Genomic DNA, 18,093 nt, shown 5'->3' with positions numbered 1-18,093 from the left:
CAAATAACTGTTTGCTGCTTTGTAAGGGCATTTTAACAGCTGCTCTCTTAATCCGATGAATTTGTCTAACAGAAACCTTCCTCATTATGTTTCTATCTGTACAAACCCATCTTTGTTCTGAATCAGCCACAAATCTCTTCACAGTACGATGATAACGCTTCAGTTTTCCTTAAATATCTAATATTTTCATATCTTGTCATACGGCACTACACTATCTGATGATTTTCATCAGCAGAGATCCTCTTTCCCATGTTGCTTGAAACCTGTGGCCTGATTAATAATGTGGAACATCCTTCTTAAGTAGATTTCCTTTAACTGAGCTCACCAGACAAACTAATCAACCAGCTCTCTGAAATTAATTATAGTGATTCAAAGAGCCCTGACACACAATACCATCTATAAATTTAATAGCACAACAAAAAAAATTATCTTTATGACACTTAAGTCCAATTTGCAAAATAATTTGGAATTACAGTGTATATCAGTTCCTCAAGATCCGGATTAGGATTATAAGGGAATTTGATGGATTATCAAAACACTGAGAAGAGAATCTTCTTTAATGGTGAATTAATTTGTTTGGTGGACTAGAATATTGCTGTTTTTCTTTCCCACAAACCAGTCACTGTTGCTATTATTTATTTCACTTTGTTCAAATGCGATTGTTAAATTGGTTCTGGCCTTAAATTTAACCTTGCAGTAACACTCAACAGAGAATCACTGAGGAATTGACTGACCAGAATCCAAACCCTGGATAAAGTTTTTCTCTGAATGTGGTGGAGAAGGTGTGGAGATGGATTAATTTACCAGAGGAGACTTTGTAAAAGGACAGAATGCCAGCAGGATAGTTCACAAATACTGCTACTATCTTTGTAATGGAAGAGGGGATGGAAATTTTGCTGTTATTGTGCCACACAGCGTAACCATCTTGACTCGAGCAGTACAAACTCCAGGATTGATTGTTTTTTCCAAATAAACTGTGTTCATTACTTTCTCCCCTACTGATTCTCTTGTAACTCAGAGAGATATTTACATCTCCACTCCACTGAACTTCCCAGTAACAGCGATCAGTCAGGCCATCTGCACACAGCACCTCAGGGCAACTTAATCTGTCTGAATGATAAGAATGTGTCTGAATCTTTTCCACACAGGTTACCTTCCTCTTGTTGTGAGATAGTTTAAGAAGTCTATTCATAGTCTCTGTGTTGATTGTGAGTTGATGGTAATCTGATGAAGAGCACAAACAAATTCAGCTGCGTTTATCGCATTGTTTATTGATTGTTTCATGATGGCTCAAATGAACAATGGGCTTGAAAATGGTTTAATGTGTACTGTTTTGCTGTCATGAAACAAATTAAAAACACACTTACACTTTTTCAGATCTGGTGTCAACCACCTTTCTGCAGCAGGCTCCAACCTGAAAGAAGGAAGAGAGTCAGACCATCACTCGTTTTGCACGCAAACACAGACCTTCCAGTCTCTGAAAAAGCAACAAAACAATATTTAGATAGATAATCTCTGAAGTCCAATCATGACCTCCTGATGGCAAGGTCAAAAAAGCTTTCTCTCTTTGAACGTGGTTGGATTATTCAGTTCCATAAGCAAAGCCTTTCACTGCATGCCATTGCTGCTGAGGTTGGATGCAGTAAGACAGCCATTTTCAACTTCTTGAAAGATCCTCAGGATTACAGAACAAAAAAAGTCAAGTTGTAGACCCTAAAACATTTCACCAGTTGTGAGCTGGAGGAACCACACGGGACGATCCTTATCCCAAATTAAGCTTGCTACTGGTTGCTACTGGCTCTCATAGATGCCATCTGATGGCATCTATGAGAGAAGAGTTTAAAAAACAAACATCTTCAAAGGCCTCATCTCCTTCAACTGCACAAAATTTCCTGTTTGGAGTTTGTAAGAGAGCACCAAACATGGGGTACTGAAAGGTGGAAGTTTTATTCTCTGATGAGAAGAAATATAACCTTGAAGGTCTTGATGGCTTCCAAAGTTACTGGCATGACAAGGAGATCCCACCTGAGATGTTTTATACATGACACAGTGTACAGGGCACCACCACGATCTGGGGGGGCTTTTTCCTTTCATGGAACAATGGAGATTGAGGTTGCAGAGGGGTCAAATTGCAGCTGACTATGTGGAGATGATGCAGGGGCATCGCTCATGTCTGAAGGCCATCTTATGTGAACTAATTATTGGGTTTGTCAACTGGAAATTCTGCAGTTCACAACGCTTGCCTGACACAGGAATTCTTCCACAGAATTCTCTCTGGAATTCTCTGGAATTCTGTGTTTCAGTGGTGATTAAATGCACCACGGAAACACACTTTTAGATCAGTGTGTTCCTCTGATCTAAATCCAATCAAGAATATTTGGGGCTGGATGGCACAGAACGTTTACAAAAATCTTCCAGACAGGTACACAAAGCCATCTTCACCACTTGGAGCAACATTCCCTCCAGCCCACGGGTGGGCAATCCAGGTCCTTGAGGCCAGTGTCTTGCAAACCTTAGACGTCTCCCTCGTCCAACACACTTCAGTGAAATAGTTGAATCACCTCTTAGGTGCAGTCAAGTTCTCCAGAGTCCTGCTAACAGCCTCATTATTTGACTCAAGTATGTTGAAGTAGGGACACATCTAGAGGTTGCAGGTGACTGGCCCTCGAGGCCCTAACCACATGGAAACACTACCATCAAGAATGCCGAAACAAATTTTTGAAAACAATTAACAATATGAAACTGTTATTTCTATTTTAGGGGGATTTGATTTTTTTTATTTTTTAGATATATAAATTTTTTGATCTGCTGATGAACAGTCTATTTCAGTTTAATGGTTGTTTGCAATACATACAAGTGACACTGGTGTCCTGTATAAAGCAAGGAATGGTGAAGTGCCTTCTGTGAGATATATCTGCAGCAAGATTGCTCATACCTGAGAGTTTCCAGTGTACTACTTTTACATGTTGACAGAATCTTCACTCCTGAGGGTTTGGGATGATTGTAGGCCAGGTCCAACACTTTGAGATGAGAGGGGTTAGTACTCAGAGCTAAGGCAAGAGAAGCACAGCCATCATCTGTGATCAGGCAACCTGAAAGTCTGCAAGCACACAAAAGAATACACATGGACTGATAAGGTTATACTAAACTCAACAATTCAATTAACAGATACTATTTTAATTAAATACGTGAGGGAAGATTATTAGATAAAGAAAAATTCTGAGAACAATAAGTAGATAATTTTTGGATCACCAGTTTAACAGATGGATTTTGTTTTGGACTATGTAATTTCCCTCTTTTGAATATTTCTGCACTTCATCGACATTACAAAAAAATATTACATCTAATAACCCAGATACAATTTATTTTTTAAAATCTTAATATTTTAAACAGATATTCAGCTAGACATGGTCATATTCAATAAATCTGAAATGCGTCTCGATCAGATTAAAAGTACTTTTGCAAAACAATAACCTTTAAGCAGGTATTAAACATACTTTTCATCAATATTTAAATTTTCTTTAAAAGTGTTTTTATTGGTCTGATGTAATATTCTAATCTTAAATGTTGTGTTTTCATTAGCTTCAGGAAATTATCAGGTTAAGAGAAATAAAGATGTTAAAACCTAAGTCTTTGTCTAATTAGCCTACATAATGTGTTACACTAGGGGATGGAGTTACTAAAACAATTTCAATAGCATTATAATTTATAGAATGGGTTTCTAGCTTGACAAAAATTAAAAGTTCGATAAAGGTTCTGAGTCAAACCTGAGAACTTCCAGTTTGCAGTTTGGACTCTTCAGGCCGTCTGACAGATGTTTTACTCCTGAATCATACAGGTTGTTGTCACTCAGGTCCAACTCTTTCAAAGAACAGGACTGAGAGCTGAGCACTAAGGACAGAGCTTCACAGCTTCTTTCTGAAAGGTTACAGCCACTCAGTCTGAAATAGAAAAACAAACACAATAAACACAAAATGTTTAACTTGATTTTTTTTTTTAAATGTGACCTTTGGACAACTGTATTTTTTTTTTTTTACAAAAGATCTTTTAATCTTTTGACTTCTAGAACCTTTCTTAAAGAAGCAGTATGTAAATGTTTTTTTGTTTTTTTTACATGTTTGATAAAACTGTCACTATGTTGTGACAGTACAATATGAGACAATTGGTGAATTTCTCTCTATGGACCTGCTGTCATCTGCACAAATTCATTGCTCTGTCAGAAACAACCAATCAGAGGAAGGAGGAGAGTCTTAATATTGGTATATATTTGAGATTGGGTTTTCTTAGCTTAGTAGAACTGGAAGGTGTTGGATGCAGAGGTGTGAAGCACTTTGTACAGCACCCTGGGACTCTAGAATAGTCCAAACATGTCCTATGAAATAATGAGACACACCTCTCTGTCTGGCAATCCAAGAAAAGTCTTTTGCAAGGAGAACAACTTTGGTGTGAAGGATTATGTATTTGGTGTCATTATCCTCAGGTGTTTGGGTTTCATCTGTGTTTGTACTTTGAGCATTTCCATATTTGGAGGTTCAACTTATTTCTCTCTAAGTGGATTCCTTCATATTTAGTTTATCAGTTATTTTTTACATTTCGTTTGATTAGAGTTTCACTAATCTCGACTTGAAAGCAAACCTTTAAATTTAATTAGGGCAACTATATCAAATTCTATTGTCAAGGACTGGTGTCCTGACCCAGTACACCTGAGTCAAATCCTCTGCATGCAGCCAATTCTGTAAAGTCACACTAATTACCTAAAAATTTGGATCAGGTGTGTTTTTAAAATAGACGCATCTAAAAGTTGCATAATACCAGTCTTCAAGGACTGTTTTTTATGTATTGTGTATGGAAAAGATGGCATTTTTTGCTGAACTGAAGGTTCATTTAGACAAACTCATAAAATGTAACTGGCTAATTAAAGTTCATAAGATTATTCAGAGATTGCTGGTCAAAATCAATTATATGTTTGTGTTTCAGGCTTTGTTAAAAATTAAAACTCTGACTTACTGATCCAGCAGAACTTAGTTTGTTTGGTTTGTTTTTTGTTGTCTTTTTGTAGAGCATCATTAAAGTATCAATATGTAAGTTTTAAAAGTACAACAACATTTATTTATGTATTTGTTAAAACTGTCAACCTGTTAGGATGGTATGAGACAGAGAAACTGTGAAAAGATTAAGCTCCTCCACCTCTTCCCTGAGCTACTATTGCTGCCTGAAGCATGCACATTCATTGGGCCTGGTCAAAAACAATTAAGCTAGGAGGAATGTTTTAGAGCTGTTAATCAACCTCATATATGTGCTGCTAAATGTGCTAATAGCAGAGGAAAACCGTTTATCCACTGCCATTGATATCAGTAACTAGCCTGAGCATTTATGTCAGACTCTTCTGTCAGAAAAAACTGTAGCGTAGCAGATCGAGGGGGAGGGTGTGCACACAAGAGCGATTGGTGGTGCTATTAACTAAAACTATGTAATAAGCACACAATTACAATAATACAAAGAATTCTGCAATTCATATTGTACTGTACATCACTTTTAATATTTACTTAAATGAGAAAAAAAATGTAAATCAACTAAAAATAAAATTTTCCTTGCTGGTGATTTGAATTTGACTGTACTTACAAAGCCTTGCTGGAAGCTTTGACCACAGACAGCAGCCTCAGAAGAGCGTCTTCTGAAGCAGAGTATTTCTTCAGGTCAAACTCATCCAAATATTTGCCTGATGACAATAAGAGGAAAACCAGAGCAGACCACTGAGCATTGGTGAGTTTATCTGTTGTGAGACTTCCTGAACTCAAGGACTGTTGGATCTCCTTCACCAGAGAAAGATCATTTAGTTCGTTCAGACAGTGGAACAGATTGATACTTTGTTCTGCTGACAAATTGTCATTGATCTTCTTCTTGATGTACAAGGGAGTTTCATGATTAATAGGTATGTTCATGACTGGGTTCTGTGACAGAAGGGTTTCGAGGAAAACTTGACTGGTTTCCAGTGAAAGACCCAGAAGGAAGCGGAGGAACAAATCTAGATGTCCATTTGAACTCTGTAGGGCTTTGTCAATAGCACATTCATGGAGATATTTTGGTTTTTGTTTCTTAGCTAGAGAATACCTCTTAGGAGGTTTTTGTTTTTTATCCATTAAATTAACACCAGAGTTGATGAAGGTCAGATGAACATGAAGAGCAGCCAGAAACTCCTGAATGGTCAGATGGACAAAGCAGAAAACCTTGTCCTGGTGTGGTCCTTTGTCTTCTATAAATATCTGTGTGAAGACTCCTGAGTACACTGAGGCTGATCTGATATCTATGCCACACTCTTTCAGGTCTGACTCGTAGAAAATCAGGTTTCCTTTCTGCAGCTGATCAAAAGCCAGTTTTCCAAGAGACTTGATTATTTTTCTGCTCTCTGAACTCCAGTGTGGATCTGTCACAACTCCTCCATCAAACTTGACTTTCTTAACCTTGGTCTGAACTACCAAAAAGTGAATGTACATCTCAGTCAGGGTCTTGGGCAGCTCTCCTCCCTCTTGGGTCTTCAACACATCGTCCAGAACTGTAGCAGTGATCCAGCAGAAGACTGGGATGTGGCACATGATGTGGAGGGTCCGTAATGTCTTAATGTAGGAGATGATATTGCTGGCTTTCTCCTCCTCTCCTCTGAACCTCTTCTTGAAATACTCCTCTTTCTGTGGGTCAGTAAACCCTCTAACCTCTGTCATCATGTCAACGCACTCAGCAGGGATCTGACTGGCTGCTGCAGGTCTTGTAGTTATCCAGAGGCGGGCTGAAGGAAGCAGTTTCCCCCTGATAAGGTTTGTCAGCAGAACATCCACTGAGGCAGACTGTGTAACATCAGTCAGGATCTCATTGCTGTGGAAGTCCAAATGAAATCGACTCTCATCCAGGCCATCAAAGATGAATGTCACTTGGAACTGCTCGAACTGACGGATTCTTTTGGTTTCAGCAAAGAATTGATGAACAAGTTCCACCAAACTGAAGTTTCTATCCTTCAGCACATTCAGCTCTCTGAAAGTGAATGGAAATATGAACTCAACGTCATGGTTGGTTTTTTTTTCAGCCCAGTCCAGAATGAACTTTTGAGTTAAGACTGTTTTCCCAATGCCAGCCACTCCCTGTGTCATCACTGTCTTGATTGGTTCATCTCTTACAGGCAGAGGCTTAAAGATGTCTTCAAGTTTGATTGTTGTTTCTGGGCTCTCTGGTTTCCTGGATGCTGCTTCAATCTGTCTGACCTCATGTTCTTTATTGACCTCTCCAGTTTCTCCTTCTGTGATGTAGAGCTCTGTGTAGATCTGATTAAGAGGAGTTTGGTTTCCTGCTTTAGGAATTCCCTCAAACAGACACTGGAACTTCTTCTTCAGAGACGATTTCAGTTGACGTTTACAAAGTACTTTTAACAGTTCTGAATGGAATGACAAGAAAAACATTAGTAATGGAAATATCATACATTATACACAAGATATAATGTATATACTATGTTATAATGTGCATACATTATGACATAATTTTTTTATACATTATGTGTGTGTATGTGTATATTAAATACGCACACACATATGTATACCCATACATACATATATATGTAATATGGTAAGAGATTGTACCGCAATCTTAAAAGATTTCTGTACAATCTCTTAAGACATAATTTCTAAGTACTGCAATGAAACTACACTGGCCTGCTTTTATGATTTTTTTTAGACAATTCATGCCCAATCTAATTTGTCTTTCTCTACTTGTCAGAAGGAATAGAATTTTTCAGACTTAGAAATTATAGTTGTGAGAATCGCACTTCAAATGTTGATTATTTAATAAGTATGTTTCTCTATGGTGACACAGACAACTCATAGGATTGACACGTCTGTGATTGTTTGCAACTATTAAGACTCCGGTGACTCTTACTGTCATTGTCCAAGCTGTGATCTATGTACATGAATATCTATACCAAGATACACCATCACATTAAATCATTGAAGAAATTTTCTTACTGTTCTCGAGACGATCAGCCAGCTCTATCTGCTTCAGTCCCCTCAGAAATTTCAGAGTTATCCTCATAATTGCCTCTCTGCTTTTCCTCTTCTGCTCCTCATCCGTATGCCCTAAGAGCTCTTCATCCTCAAATTGACTCCCAAATAATTTTGGGTGATCATGTCTCAGAACCTCCTGGATCTTCTTTAGTTCGTTCTTCACAAATTTGACAACATGTGATTCCAACAGCTGAAAAAGAATACAAAGTGCCGGATTTAGAAATGTTTGATTGTATAAAAACAGGTAAAAACCAGGAGAAAATGAGGAGAATAATTGCAGGTCCACTAATTTTAGCGTATATGCCTTCATATGCTGACAAAGCACAGAACACTGGGATAAGGATATGCAAATGTAATGACTTATCTCTGGCTATGCTATTTACTAAACTCAAACAAATTCCTAGATCTGTTTTAGCATCTATATATTTACTCTGTAGAAAAGTTGGTATAAGCTCCAATGCAGTGATGTCTGAGGTCACTGTGCCGAACAGGAGGCATATTTACAATTAGTCATTGTCTGTCAAGTATTTTTAACATTTAAAGAAAATAAAGTAAAAATATTTTTAAAAACTTAGAAACATCCTCCAGCAATGCCTATCTTGAGCTGCTAGATATCACTTTATGGTAGCACACTGTCATGTTTTGATTCTCTGCAGAAGCGTTTCTATAAATCCAAGAAAAGGTGATTATATTTTATCTGCTGCATGTTCCAACAATTCTGGAGGTAAATACGAAGGTTTAGAGCTTTGTTTTGATTAATCGCAAATGTTTTTTCTGTTGCGCTGTACCATGTTGTATACTAATTTAAGTTAATTGAATTCTTCTTCTTTCTGTTTTTATACCTCCAGCATAATGATTTTCTACTTAATTTTTCTTTTATGCCCACTGTGCTCTCCAATATTCTCCATGATGTCAACTTATGACTCACGGAAAATCCTCATTTAAATAGAGTGGTCTCCACCACTGTTGTTCCTGCAATCAATTGCACAGTGAATCTTTGTAAATCACATGCAACACTCTACTTCCTGTGCATACAATTCTCTTTCTTTGAGGAATTTACCATTTCTGATTCGGAACCTTTCCAGATCAGGCCCTAAATATCACATCATGGAACCAAATATCAGATTCAGATTAAATAAACTGAAAATCCACTGGTTCATACAGGGATCAAGAAGAAGATGATTAGAATAGCTGTGAAGTAGCAGATTTCTGCCTATGTAACTTTTACAAATGAGATCTGGATCTAAATGGTGTTTTACTGGGTTAAATAAAGGAAAGAAAGAAAAAGCTGATGTACATGCACAGACCATAAATATGGAGTCAAGCTCTATTTGGCCCTGCAGGACAGGCTGACAACTGGAATCCTCTGATTTCTGCTGGTCCAGTCTGCAAAGTAATCACAAAGCATTAACACATTCTGTCTGTTCACAGAAAGAAAAAAATCACAAGGTGAAGGTTGACAAAGACATATTGGAGTATACATTAAGCTACATAAGAAGATTTACAGGTCCTGGTCATTTTCATTGGAATTAGAAGCTTTCTAAAATGCTCTTATTTAAAAAAATCCCACCCCTTCCTTTTCAAGTGTTGTGGAGCAAAGTACTCAGAGCCATTGTGTTTTATGGACATAAGTTGTCATGCTGTACACAGGGTTTCTCCCAGTGCTTTATAAGTCTGGCAGCCCACCATGCTTTACCAACTCCCCCTTTTTCCTCCCCCGCCAGGCTAAGCGTTGTTTGTTTCATTTTTAGGAAGTTATAATTAAAAAAAAATCTTTTTTTTTTTCTGAGCCGGATTGCAAGCGTCCCTGTTGCTCACTAGGGGGCGCATTTGGACAACTAGTGATCCAGGCACACAATTTGAGAAAGACTGCATTAGGATAATAGCAATGTCTATGAGAAATCCCATTCTTTTCTAACAATCATCATTTTTGTTGCAACAACAGATTTGGAAGCAATTACTGATATGCAAAATCTTAAAGCTACATCACCATATTTAAACACTCACTTGTTTGATTCATATTTGCCCCAACAAACAATATTTAATAACTAACTTTGACCTGCCATGTTTACTTCAATATGGCTATGGTAATAACAGTAGCACAAAATATTTTTTTTACTGTTACAAAACAATAGTTGGTTACTGAAGGCAGCACTCTCACTAATGAGTGAATTTGTTTATACCAAAAGTAAAAAGTTTCCAAAATGGGGTTTACATTTTAGGTTAGCTCTGTTTACCTTAATGTCAACTTTACATGTCCAGTTATTTTTGCAAGGTATTGTCTTCAGGTCCTGTCAGCCAAATAATTATCTTAACATATGAGTCTTTGAGTCGTAAAATGTCTGGTTCTTGATTATCACACCTCACCGACTGTTACTTTATTCTTGGTTTGAGCAATTTCAGATATTCTTTTCCATATCACAAATGGGCTGTGTTGGCTGGACCTTGAACTCTCTTCCAGAACTTGCTTGACAAGTTATTCAAATCAAAGTCCCCAACAGAGTTTCCACCATTTGAGTCAGCACCATTAATGGGCTTAGATCTGCTTGTACCTCAGTGTCTCAAGATTTTATGCTAAGGATCTACAGCTCAAAATGTCAGTGACCTCTCCCATCAGAGCTAAGAACATGGTTTAGATTACTCTAAAGTTTTTAGACATTTTTGAATTATTTTTCAAATATTCTTTTTAAAATTCTGCACTCTCAATTTCAACAATAAAAACCTTAAACAATAAAATTTGTAAAGTTACATTTAATTTACAATAACACAGATCTGTTTGCAATGTTGTTGTTGTTATTTTTTTTTAGAGAATTAGTACCATGTTTGAATGGTCCTTGGGTGAGAGGAGGGTCTTTTTTTCTGTGGTAGTGACCACCAATTGATACTTAACCTCTTCATCTTCTGCAACTCTTCTATCATTTTAAACAAAAATGGCAATGAAATCTGTCTCTGCATTTCAGGAAAAAGACTTTTGCATCTGGTTTTAATTAAAATTGCTTTTGGAATCTGGACCAGCCTGAATTCATTGCATATGTGGACATATTGGACATATTTTCCTAAGCACTAATTTATAGTGTTCAAGTCTTACTAATGTACAGCAGTAACATTAGCCACCATGTCTATCTTACTTTTATTTTGGCACCTCTCAAGCTGATGTTAACCATTTATTGTTCTTCACTGGAGGCTAACTTTCCAAGAAAACTCTCTCCGTATGTTACACTTTATTGTGTTTTCTAACCTTGCTGTAATGTTTTCTATGTGCTTAACTGGGCACCTAAAGACTTTAGGAGAGTGTGGTTTTTGACATGAGTTACATGTTTTGGGTCCTACCCTGTTTTGCATATTTTGTTACTTTTTGTTTTCCCATTAACTGTTCCTTAGCTCAGTATCTTCATTGTGTTGCTTTTTAAATATGCACGGAGACACATTTAATACCAGCCAATTGGTATGGTTTTAAGATTGGACCAAAATGTAGACTGGATCTTGGATTGAATATGATGAAAGAATTTATTGCCAAACAATAGAAGACTTAGTAGAAATAGGTAAAGAACAGCTGGCTAAACCATACAGACAACAAAAGATCAAATAAACAGATAATAATGAAATAACATGGAGAATAATTGAAGAACTTGTGGGGAACAATGTAAACTGGAGAGGAGAGAGCTGTATAGGAACGAGAAGAAATAATCAGAGGAGAGAAAATGCACCTTGGGAAGAGAGCAGGCAGAAGCAAATAGGGAAATGAGAAAAAGCTGAGAAGGGGAGCAATCTGGCAGGAAGCAAGAAAGGTCAAAAACATACAAAGTGGAGAAAACTAAATAGGAAAGAAACCTGAAACTAATGTATTAAATAAATTCAAGAAATCAAGTCCAAAGCACAAACAATTTGAATAAATTAACAATGCTTTGAAAAGTCTTTTACAGTGACTCACTTTACATACTTTAGTTACAGCAGTCAGATTCAGCTTATCTCTTTAATAGAGACTGTGGGTCTGAATTAAAATTCATAATCTCATCCTCTGACTTGTTGCTATTACAAGACATGAGACTAGAAAAAAACATACTCAGAAAAGATAAAAAACAAACAAACTTTAACATCCAAAAAGCAACAAAAACAATAGTCATACTATGCATTTTTTTCTTTAATTTTTTCCAATCTGTTCAAATCTACAGTATATACCAATAATGTTGTGTTAAAAGGCCCTTTAAAAGGTAGAGATTTTGTTCTGTCTGAACAGCTCTCTGAGCATGGTGAATTAAATGTTTCACATATTTATTTCTTTTCATACACTGACTGTCTTTATGCAATATTCACCTTCATGAACAAATATAAAGAATGGAAACTTTGGGTTCAGAGTTTTGAGTGAAAGTAATTTAAAATATGGCACCTGGAAAGCTGAAAGAAACATTTTGGATCTTGTATTGGATGGATGGATGGATGGATTGAGTTTTGATTAGTATGTAGTGTTAATTGTAATGGTTATGTTTAAGGTTAGGAGTACGGTTTGGCTACAGAAATAAATCGAAATCACTGTAAAGTTCCTGCAAAGATAGAGAAACAAGACATGCATACATGTACACACAGACACACACGCCCACACATTGTATGTCTATCTTCACAAGAACTTTGCACTGACTTTCATTCATTTTTCTTTCCCTTCTGATGTCATGTCCCATTTCAGGAGTTTTCCTTTTTCGTCAATAGTCAACATTGAGCTTTTCCCAACCTCAGTTTCAACCACCACTACTACTAAGGTGTGAATTAAGTTTTGGTGAGGCAAGGCGGGTAAAGTGTCTTGCCCAAGGACACAACATCTGAGACGAACAGAACTGGGATTCAAATCGGCAACTCCCCGGTTAGTGGACAAACTCTACCACTGTTGTCATTGTCTGTTTGAGCACACATTAAACACTGGATGGAATACAATACTTTTCAGACTGATTGACTACATAGTTACAATACAACTTACTTGCTTGATGTAGAAGGTTGGTTTGATTCAAAATTTACAACATATTTCTTTGAATTGTGTCTTGAAAAGGACAATTGATTGGCTTCAATATATATCCTAGTTTAAACAGATGAAATGACATAAAGGGAAAAATCAGTTAATCAAGTAAAATTAGATCCATTATTATTGCATTGTGCCCCCTTGGTCACCTCAAGAACAGCAACAACAATAATAAGAATATGTTTGCTATACAGTATGTTCCTATCTACATACCAAGAATACTGTGTGATAATGACTGAGCACAACTATAGTTGGTGATCTCACCTCTGATCTGATCTCTTATGTTCTACAGTCTGTGTGGTAAAAACAGAAGTGGCTCCCTCTTTTCTGTCCTTCCTCTGATCCATGCTGGTAAATTCACAGCTACACCTCACACACTTTCACATTTCACCTGTAAAGGAAACATACATCAATTATTTGCACTGCCTGTCTGTCTGTCTGCCTGCCTTCCTTTTTTCCTTCCTTCATTCCTTCCTCCCTCCCTTCCTTCCTCCCTGTTAACCATGGCAACCCTACATTCTAAGAATTGTTAACATCTCAGGGCCAAATCTTATCTAACTCCTGGGACCTGGAGAATGCCTTCTGCCTCAGTAATGGACAAGCCTCAGCCCAAGTCAAGTTTTATTTGTATAACACATTTCAGCAACAGGGCACTGTTTTTTACATAATAAAATATAACATAATAACCAATTATGAAACAATCAATAAGTATTACATTTTGTCAAATGGTATCATTAAAATCATCAAGTAAATATAAATCAAATACATTGATCAATGTTCCAGTTAGTGTCAGTCAATGGCAAATCTCAACAGCTGGGGTTATAGCCTTGATTTAAAGGGACTCAGTGTTTCAGCTGTTTTGCGATTTTCTGAACCGTGTTCTAGATTTGTGGTGCATAGAAGCTGAATGCTGCTTCTCCTTGTTTGGTTCTGGTTCTGGGGATGCAAAGCAAACCAGAACCGGAAGACCTGAGAGGTCTGGAAGGTTGATATAACAACAGCAGATCTTTAATGCATTGTGGTGCTAAGCCATTCAGTGATTTATAAACTAACAACAGTATTTTAAAATCTATTCTCTGAGCTACAGGGAGCCAGTGTAAAGACTCTAGAACTAAGGTGACGTGCTCTATCATGCTAGTTTTAGTGAGAACGTGAACAGATGGATCAGCTGCAACTAATTGATTTTTAGGCAGATATGTGAAAACACTATTGCAGTAATCAATGCAACTAAAAATAAACACATGGATGAGTTTCTCTAGACCTTTCTGAGACATAGTCTTTTAATCCTAGAAATGTTCTTCAGATGATAGTATGTATGTTTGTTCTTGCATGTGACTGATGCTTCTATCTAAAGTAACTAACAAATGAGCAATTTTACTGCTGTCTACTTTATTGATTTCACATTCACATTTTTCCACTTTGAATTTATTCTGTTTAGTAGTTGAGACAAGTCATGATGCAGCTATTGTGGAAAATTACATAAAGCAGATTACCACCATCGCCTTGCAGCCAGATAAAAATCTGTTTTTTCTAGTTCTGCAAGTTTACTGTTCCTCTGGATCAAACCTTTGAGAGGCTACTGCTACAACTGTGGGATTTGGACATTGTTTTGCAAATGTCACATTGTGTTTTTAGCTTAAAAAGGAACCATAAACATTAAGCACATTCATTAAATTCAGATCAAACTCCTAATTTCAATTGTCAACATAAAACCCAAGCAAGCTTACAGTTTGTCCAATTGGTCTTAAGTGTTGAAAAAGAAGAATAATAAACTCTCCATTCCAGAGATACTCACAGATAAGCTGCACAGAGGAATCTGTCTGTCTCTAGTGATGGACGAAGGTAGTTTAACAACATTCCCAAAGTTGTTTTGCTGAAGGAAGTGCAGAAGGACTATTAAAATTCAAGAATTTCTTCTTCATTCAGTGGATAGTGGCAAAAAAACATAATTAGCTATGTCTAGTGAAAAGTTGGGTAATCTTCGATGCCATTATAACCTGTTGGAAATGTTACCGTGAGAATATTATTAGGACTAATAAACAGTTCATAAGGTGTTCTAAGACACAAGGCTTGAGATATGTATGTGTTATAACTCATAAAGCAAATGTATCAAACCACTGTGTGTTAACCACCAACATGAGTTGGTCAAAAATGACACAGTTTTAGGCTCAGATGAGAGCGTCAGGTGTCACACAAACCACCTGATTGATTTTGACATTTAATCTTTTAGTGAGAACCTCTTTGAATTATTTTTTCTCAAAGTTGCTTTTGTTGCTGTTATCAGTTGCTTTGAGAGTTATTAGTGTAAAGATTATGTATTTGGTTGAGAATCAATTGAGAACCTCAAAACATCCATTCATGCTTAGCTCCAGTGGTCAACAGGAAAGAAGCGAACTACGCCCTGAACAGATAGCCAGTCCATCACAGGGCAACACAGAGACAGACAGGACAAACAATCATCCACCCACACACTCATTCTTGAGAACAATTTAATTAATCAATTGATCAGCAAGTTTAATTTCTATATCTGGCATATAGATGCATAATATTTGCACTTCACACAGTCACAATCAACTCACCTCTCTGAGGATGAAGGTTATGATCAAGTCAATGATCCAAGTCCATATTAGATTATTGATAAATATGGGTTGTTGTTATGTTGTACGATGTTTTAAGATCTTGTTCATGTGTCGGTTTTTATCTTTAAGTGCCTGACACACCAAAAGGTCTCTGTATGACTCTGACCTAAAATGTCAGTGTTTGCCACCAAAGCACCATCCAGACACATTTGTCAGATCATTAGTTGATCTTACACACTTTGTAAAACTTTATGAATAAATGCATCACAGCCTACAGTGTTTGTACTCAGTTCCAAGTTATAAAGTCACTTATTGGTGCTTTGAGCAGAACCTCTCCATTAGAGAGAAAGTTCCAGCATACAAACATTTCAGGTGAAAACTTGTTCGTCCTGTTTGGTAGTTGAATGTGGTTCTGCAACATTTTGTTCTCGACAGTTGTTTCCAGGATGCTATTGCCATCTTGAAAAAACTGTACAATGTTCTTTTCTTCTGCTAAGCCACAATAAACTTTCATCAAATCCAATACTTTTTCAGGAAAACTTTAAAAAGCTATTATATATTCTGTCTATATATAATTACCTAGAAACATTCATTTTTAACACAAAGGAAGTTTTTGTTTGAGTTTTATAGTAAACCAAAGTTTGAGCTCCAGATATTAGAACCATTAATCACTTTAATCAAGGAAAAAAAAAATACCCATGATCGATTAAGTTATTCTAGTAATTCTCTAGACTCCTCTTCAGAATAGAAAAACAACACACTGTTTTAAAATAAGAAGGGAACATCAGAAATGCATCAGAAAACAGAATAAAACTAAAAGAATTAGCTAAATATAAAGTAGAACCTAAAAGAAAGCAAACTTACATTTTGTTCAAGCAGGCTGAAGTGTTTAAGAGGAAGAAATGATCATACACTTGAACTGCTTCATGGAATGAGGCAGAGTTTTACCCATGACTGAGAAAAGGCCGATAGGAGGAGCAGCGACAGGAGCATCAGGTGAGTTCTTACACTGCATTCTTAAAAGGTTTTGCATAACAAACATGTAGTAGGATTCTCTTGATACTTTTGAGTGAAAACATGGACAGGAGCATGCTAACTGCTAGGCTTAGTTAATGCTTGAGATGTTAGCTACCCAGTATACTCACTGAATCAATGTATTCATGGTTTTACAGATTCATTTAAGAAATTAGAATATTGTAGAAAGGTTAATTTATGTCAGCAACTATACATAAAGTTTTAATATTTTCAAGCCTTTATTTCTGTTAATTATGATGTTTTACAACTTACAAATTATGAAAACACATTTAAAATCGAAATATTACATCAGAACTAAAATAACAATAATAATACATAAATGTGGGCTTAATGTAATGTATGTCTAATACCTTCATAAATACTGTTATTTTCAAAAGATACTTATAATCTGACAAACAAGCTTTATGGGAAGGCATATGTTAATTCACTGAATGTGACTTTGTATCTAAAACTAAGGCAGCTCCCAATATTTGGCATTGTCATCTTTTTAAATAATACAACTCCAATCCTGTGAAACCCTGACATAGTCACTTTCTCAAGATGTGTCTGTTATCATTGAACCAAGTCTTTCAGCATGTCAGGCTCCTATAGGTTCTCATGGTTTCTAGGCAGGAATCTATAGGAAATCCAACATGTTTTAGACTTAGATCCTCCGTATTCTTTGTAACCTAAAGCCAACTGCTTGCAAGCCTCTTCCAGCTTCGATTCCTTCTGGGTCACTCCAAGTGTGTATCTTATTACTGAGACCTCGAAATATAATGAAACCCAATGTGTTCTTTATGCCAGTTCACATATAGCTTCTATGATGAGAAAAAGAAAGAGAAAATGTAAAATTGAACCTGGAAATAAGTAGAAGAAAGTAGAGAGAGAAAAAGTGGTCAGTTTGTCTTACAGCAGCCTAACCGGATTATGTTTTCTGTTAAATCTTTGTCAGTGGCTCAGTAGAAAAAGAAAAAGTTTCTTAGATAGAAACTAATTTGAATTTTTTTTTTTTGTGCCTAAAGACATTTGTTATGAACTGGTGCTACATAAAAACTTTATTTAAATTGAAATTTAAATAATACAATAATATCACTGATTTTATTTTTAGAAACTTAAATTAGTTGTCCACTTTTACGTAATATTAATCAGTGTTTAGGGGTTTTAGTCAAGTTGTGATTAATGTCGTAATATTATGCAGACACGATGGCTGTGGAGTTGTCCCAAACAGAACTTTTAATATCTGAATTAATTTGAATATTTCCGCTTGTCTTTAAGAAAAGACCCAACTTTTGACTTTTTCAATGCTTATATACAGCGCTATACAAGTACATTTTCTTTGCCTTCTTTGTACTTAACTGTTAAATGTCAAACCATTGAATTTGAATATTTATTCTCTTGTCACAAAAGCCTGACTTTAATCTGCAATAGTTGAGAAGATTTTGTT

The 18,093-nt window shown here is 36.3% G+C and overlaps 1 protein-coding gene across 1 annotated transcript; it reads right to left on the bottom strand.

The window, feature by feature from the left end:
* Positions 1 to 429: 429 nt before the first annotated feature.
* Positions 430 to 13,400, bottom strand: LOC114134452 (NLR family CARD domain-containing protein 3-like). The gene is made up of 8 exons (XM_028001074.1): positions 13,318 to 13,400; positions 9,353 to 9,431; positions 8,007 to 8,235; positions 5,623 to 7,423; positions 3,768 to 3,941; positions 2,936 to 3,100; positions 1,368 to 1,414; positions 430 to 1,224 (listed from the first exon to the last, which is right to left on the bottom strand). Exons 1-8 carry the CDS (start codon positions 13,398 to 13,400, stop codon positions 704 to 706), a joined length of 3,099 nt encoding a protein of 1,032 aa, XP_027856875.1. The 3' UTR covers positions 430 to 703.
* Between the last annotated feature and the right edge of the window lie 4,693 nt (positions 13,401 to 18,093).

Source organism: Xiphophorus couchianus, chromosome 19 (genome assembly GCF_001444195.1).
Source record: "Xiphophorus couchianus chromosome 19, X_couchianus-1.0, whole genome shotgun sequence".
NCBI lineage: Eukaryota > Metazoa > Chordata > Actinopteri > Cyprinodontiformes > Poeciliidae > Xiphophorus > Xiphophorus couchianus.
This window is presented reverse-complemented; position numbering and strand designations above follow the sequence as displayed.

Coding starts and splice junctions, on each gene's coding strand:
- LOC114134452 (XM_028001074.1), bottom strand. CDS start 13,400: ATGGATCAGAGGAAGGACAGAAAAGAGGGAGCCACTTCTGTTTTTACC. Junction 8,236..9,352: donor AGCTTGACTCCATATTTATG/GTCTGTGCATGT, acceptor ATTCTTTTTCAG/CTGTTGGAATCACATGTTGT. Junction 3,101..3,767: donor TGCAAACTGGAAGTTCTCAG/GTTTGACTCAGA, acceptor GTGTGCTTGCAG/ACTTTCAGGTTGCCTGATCA.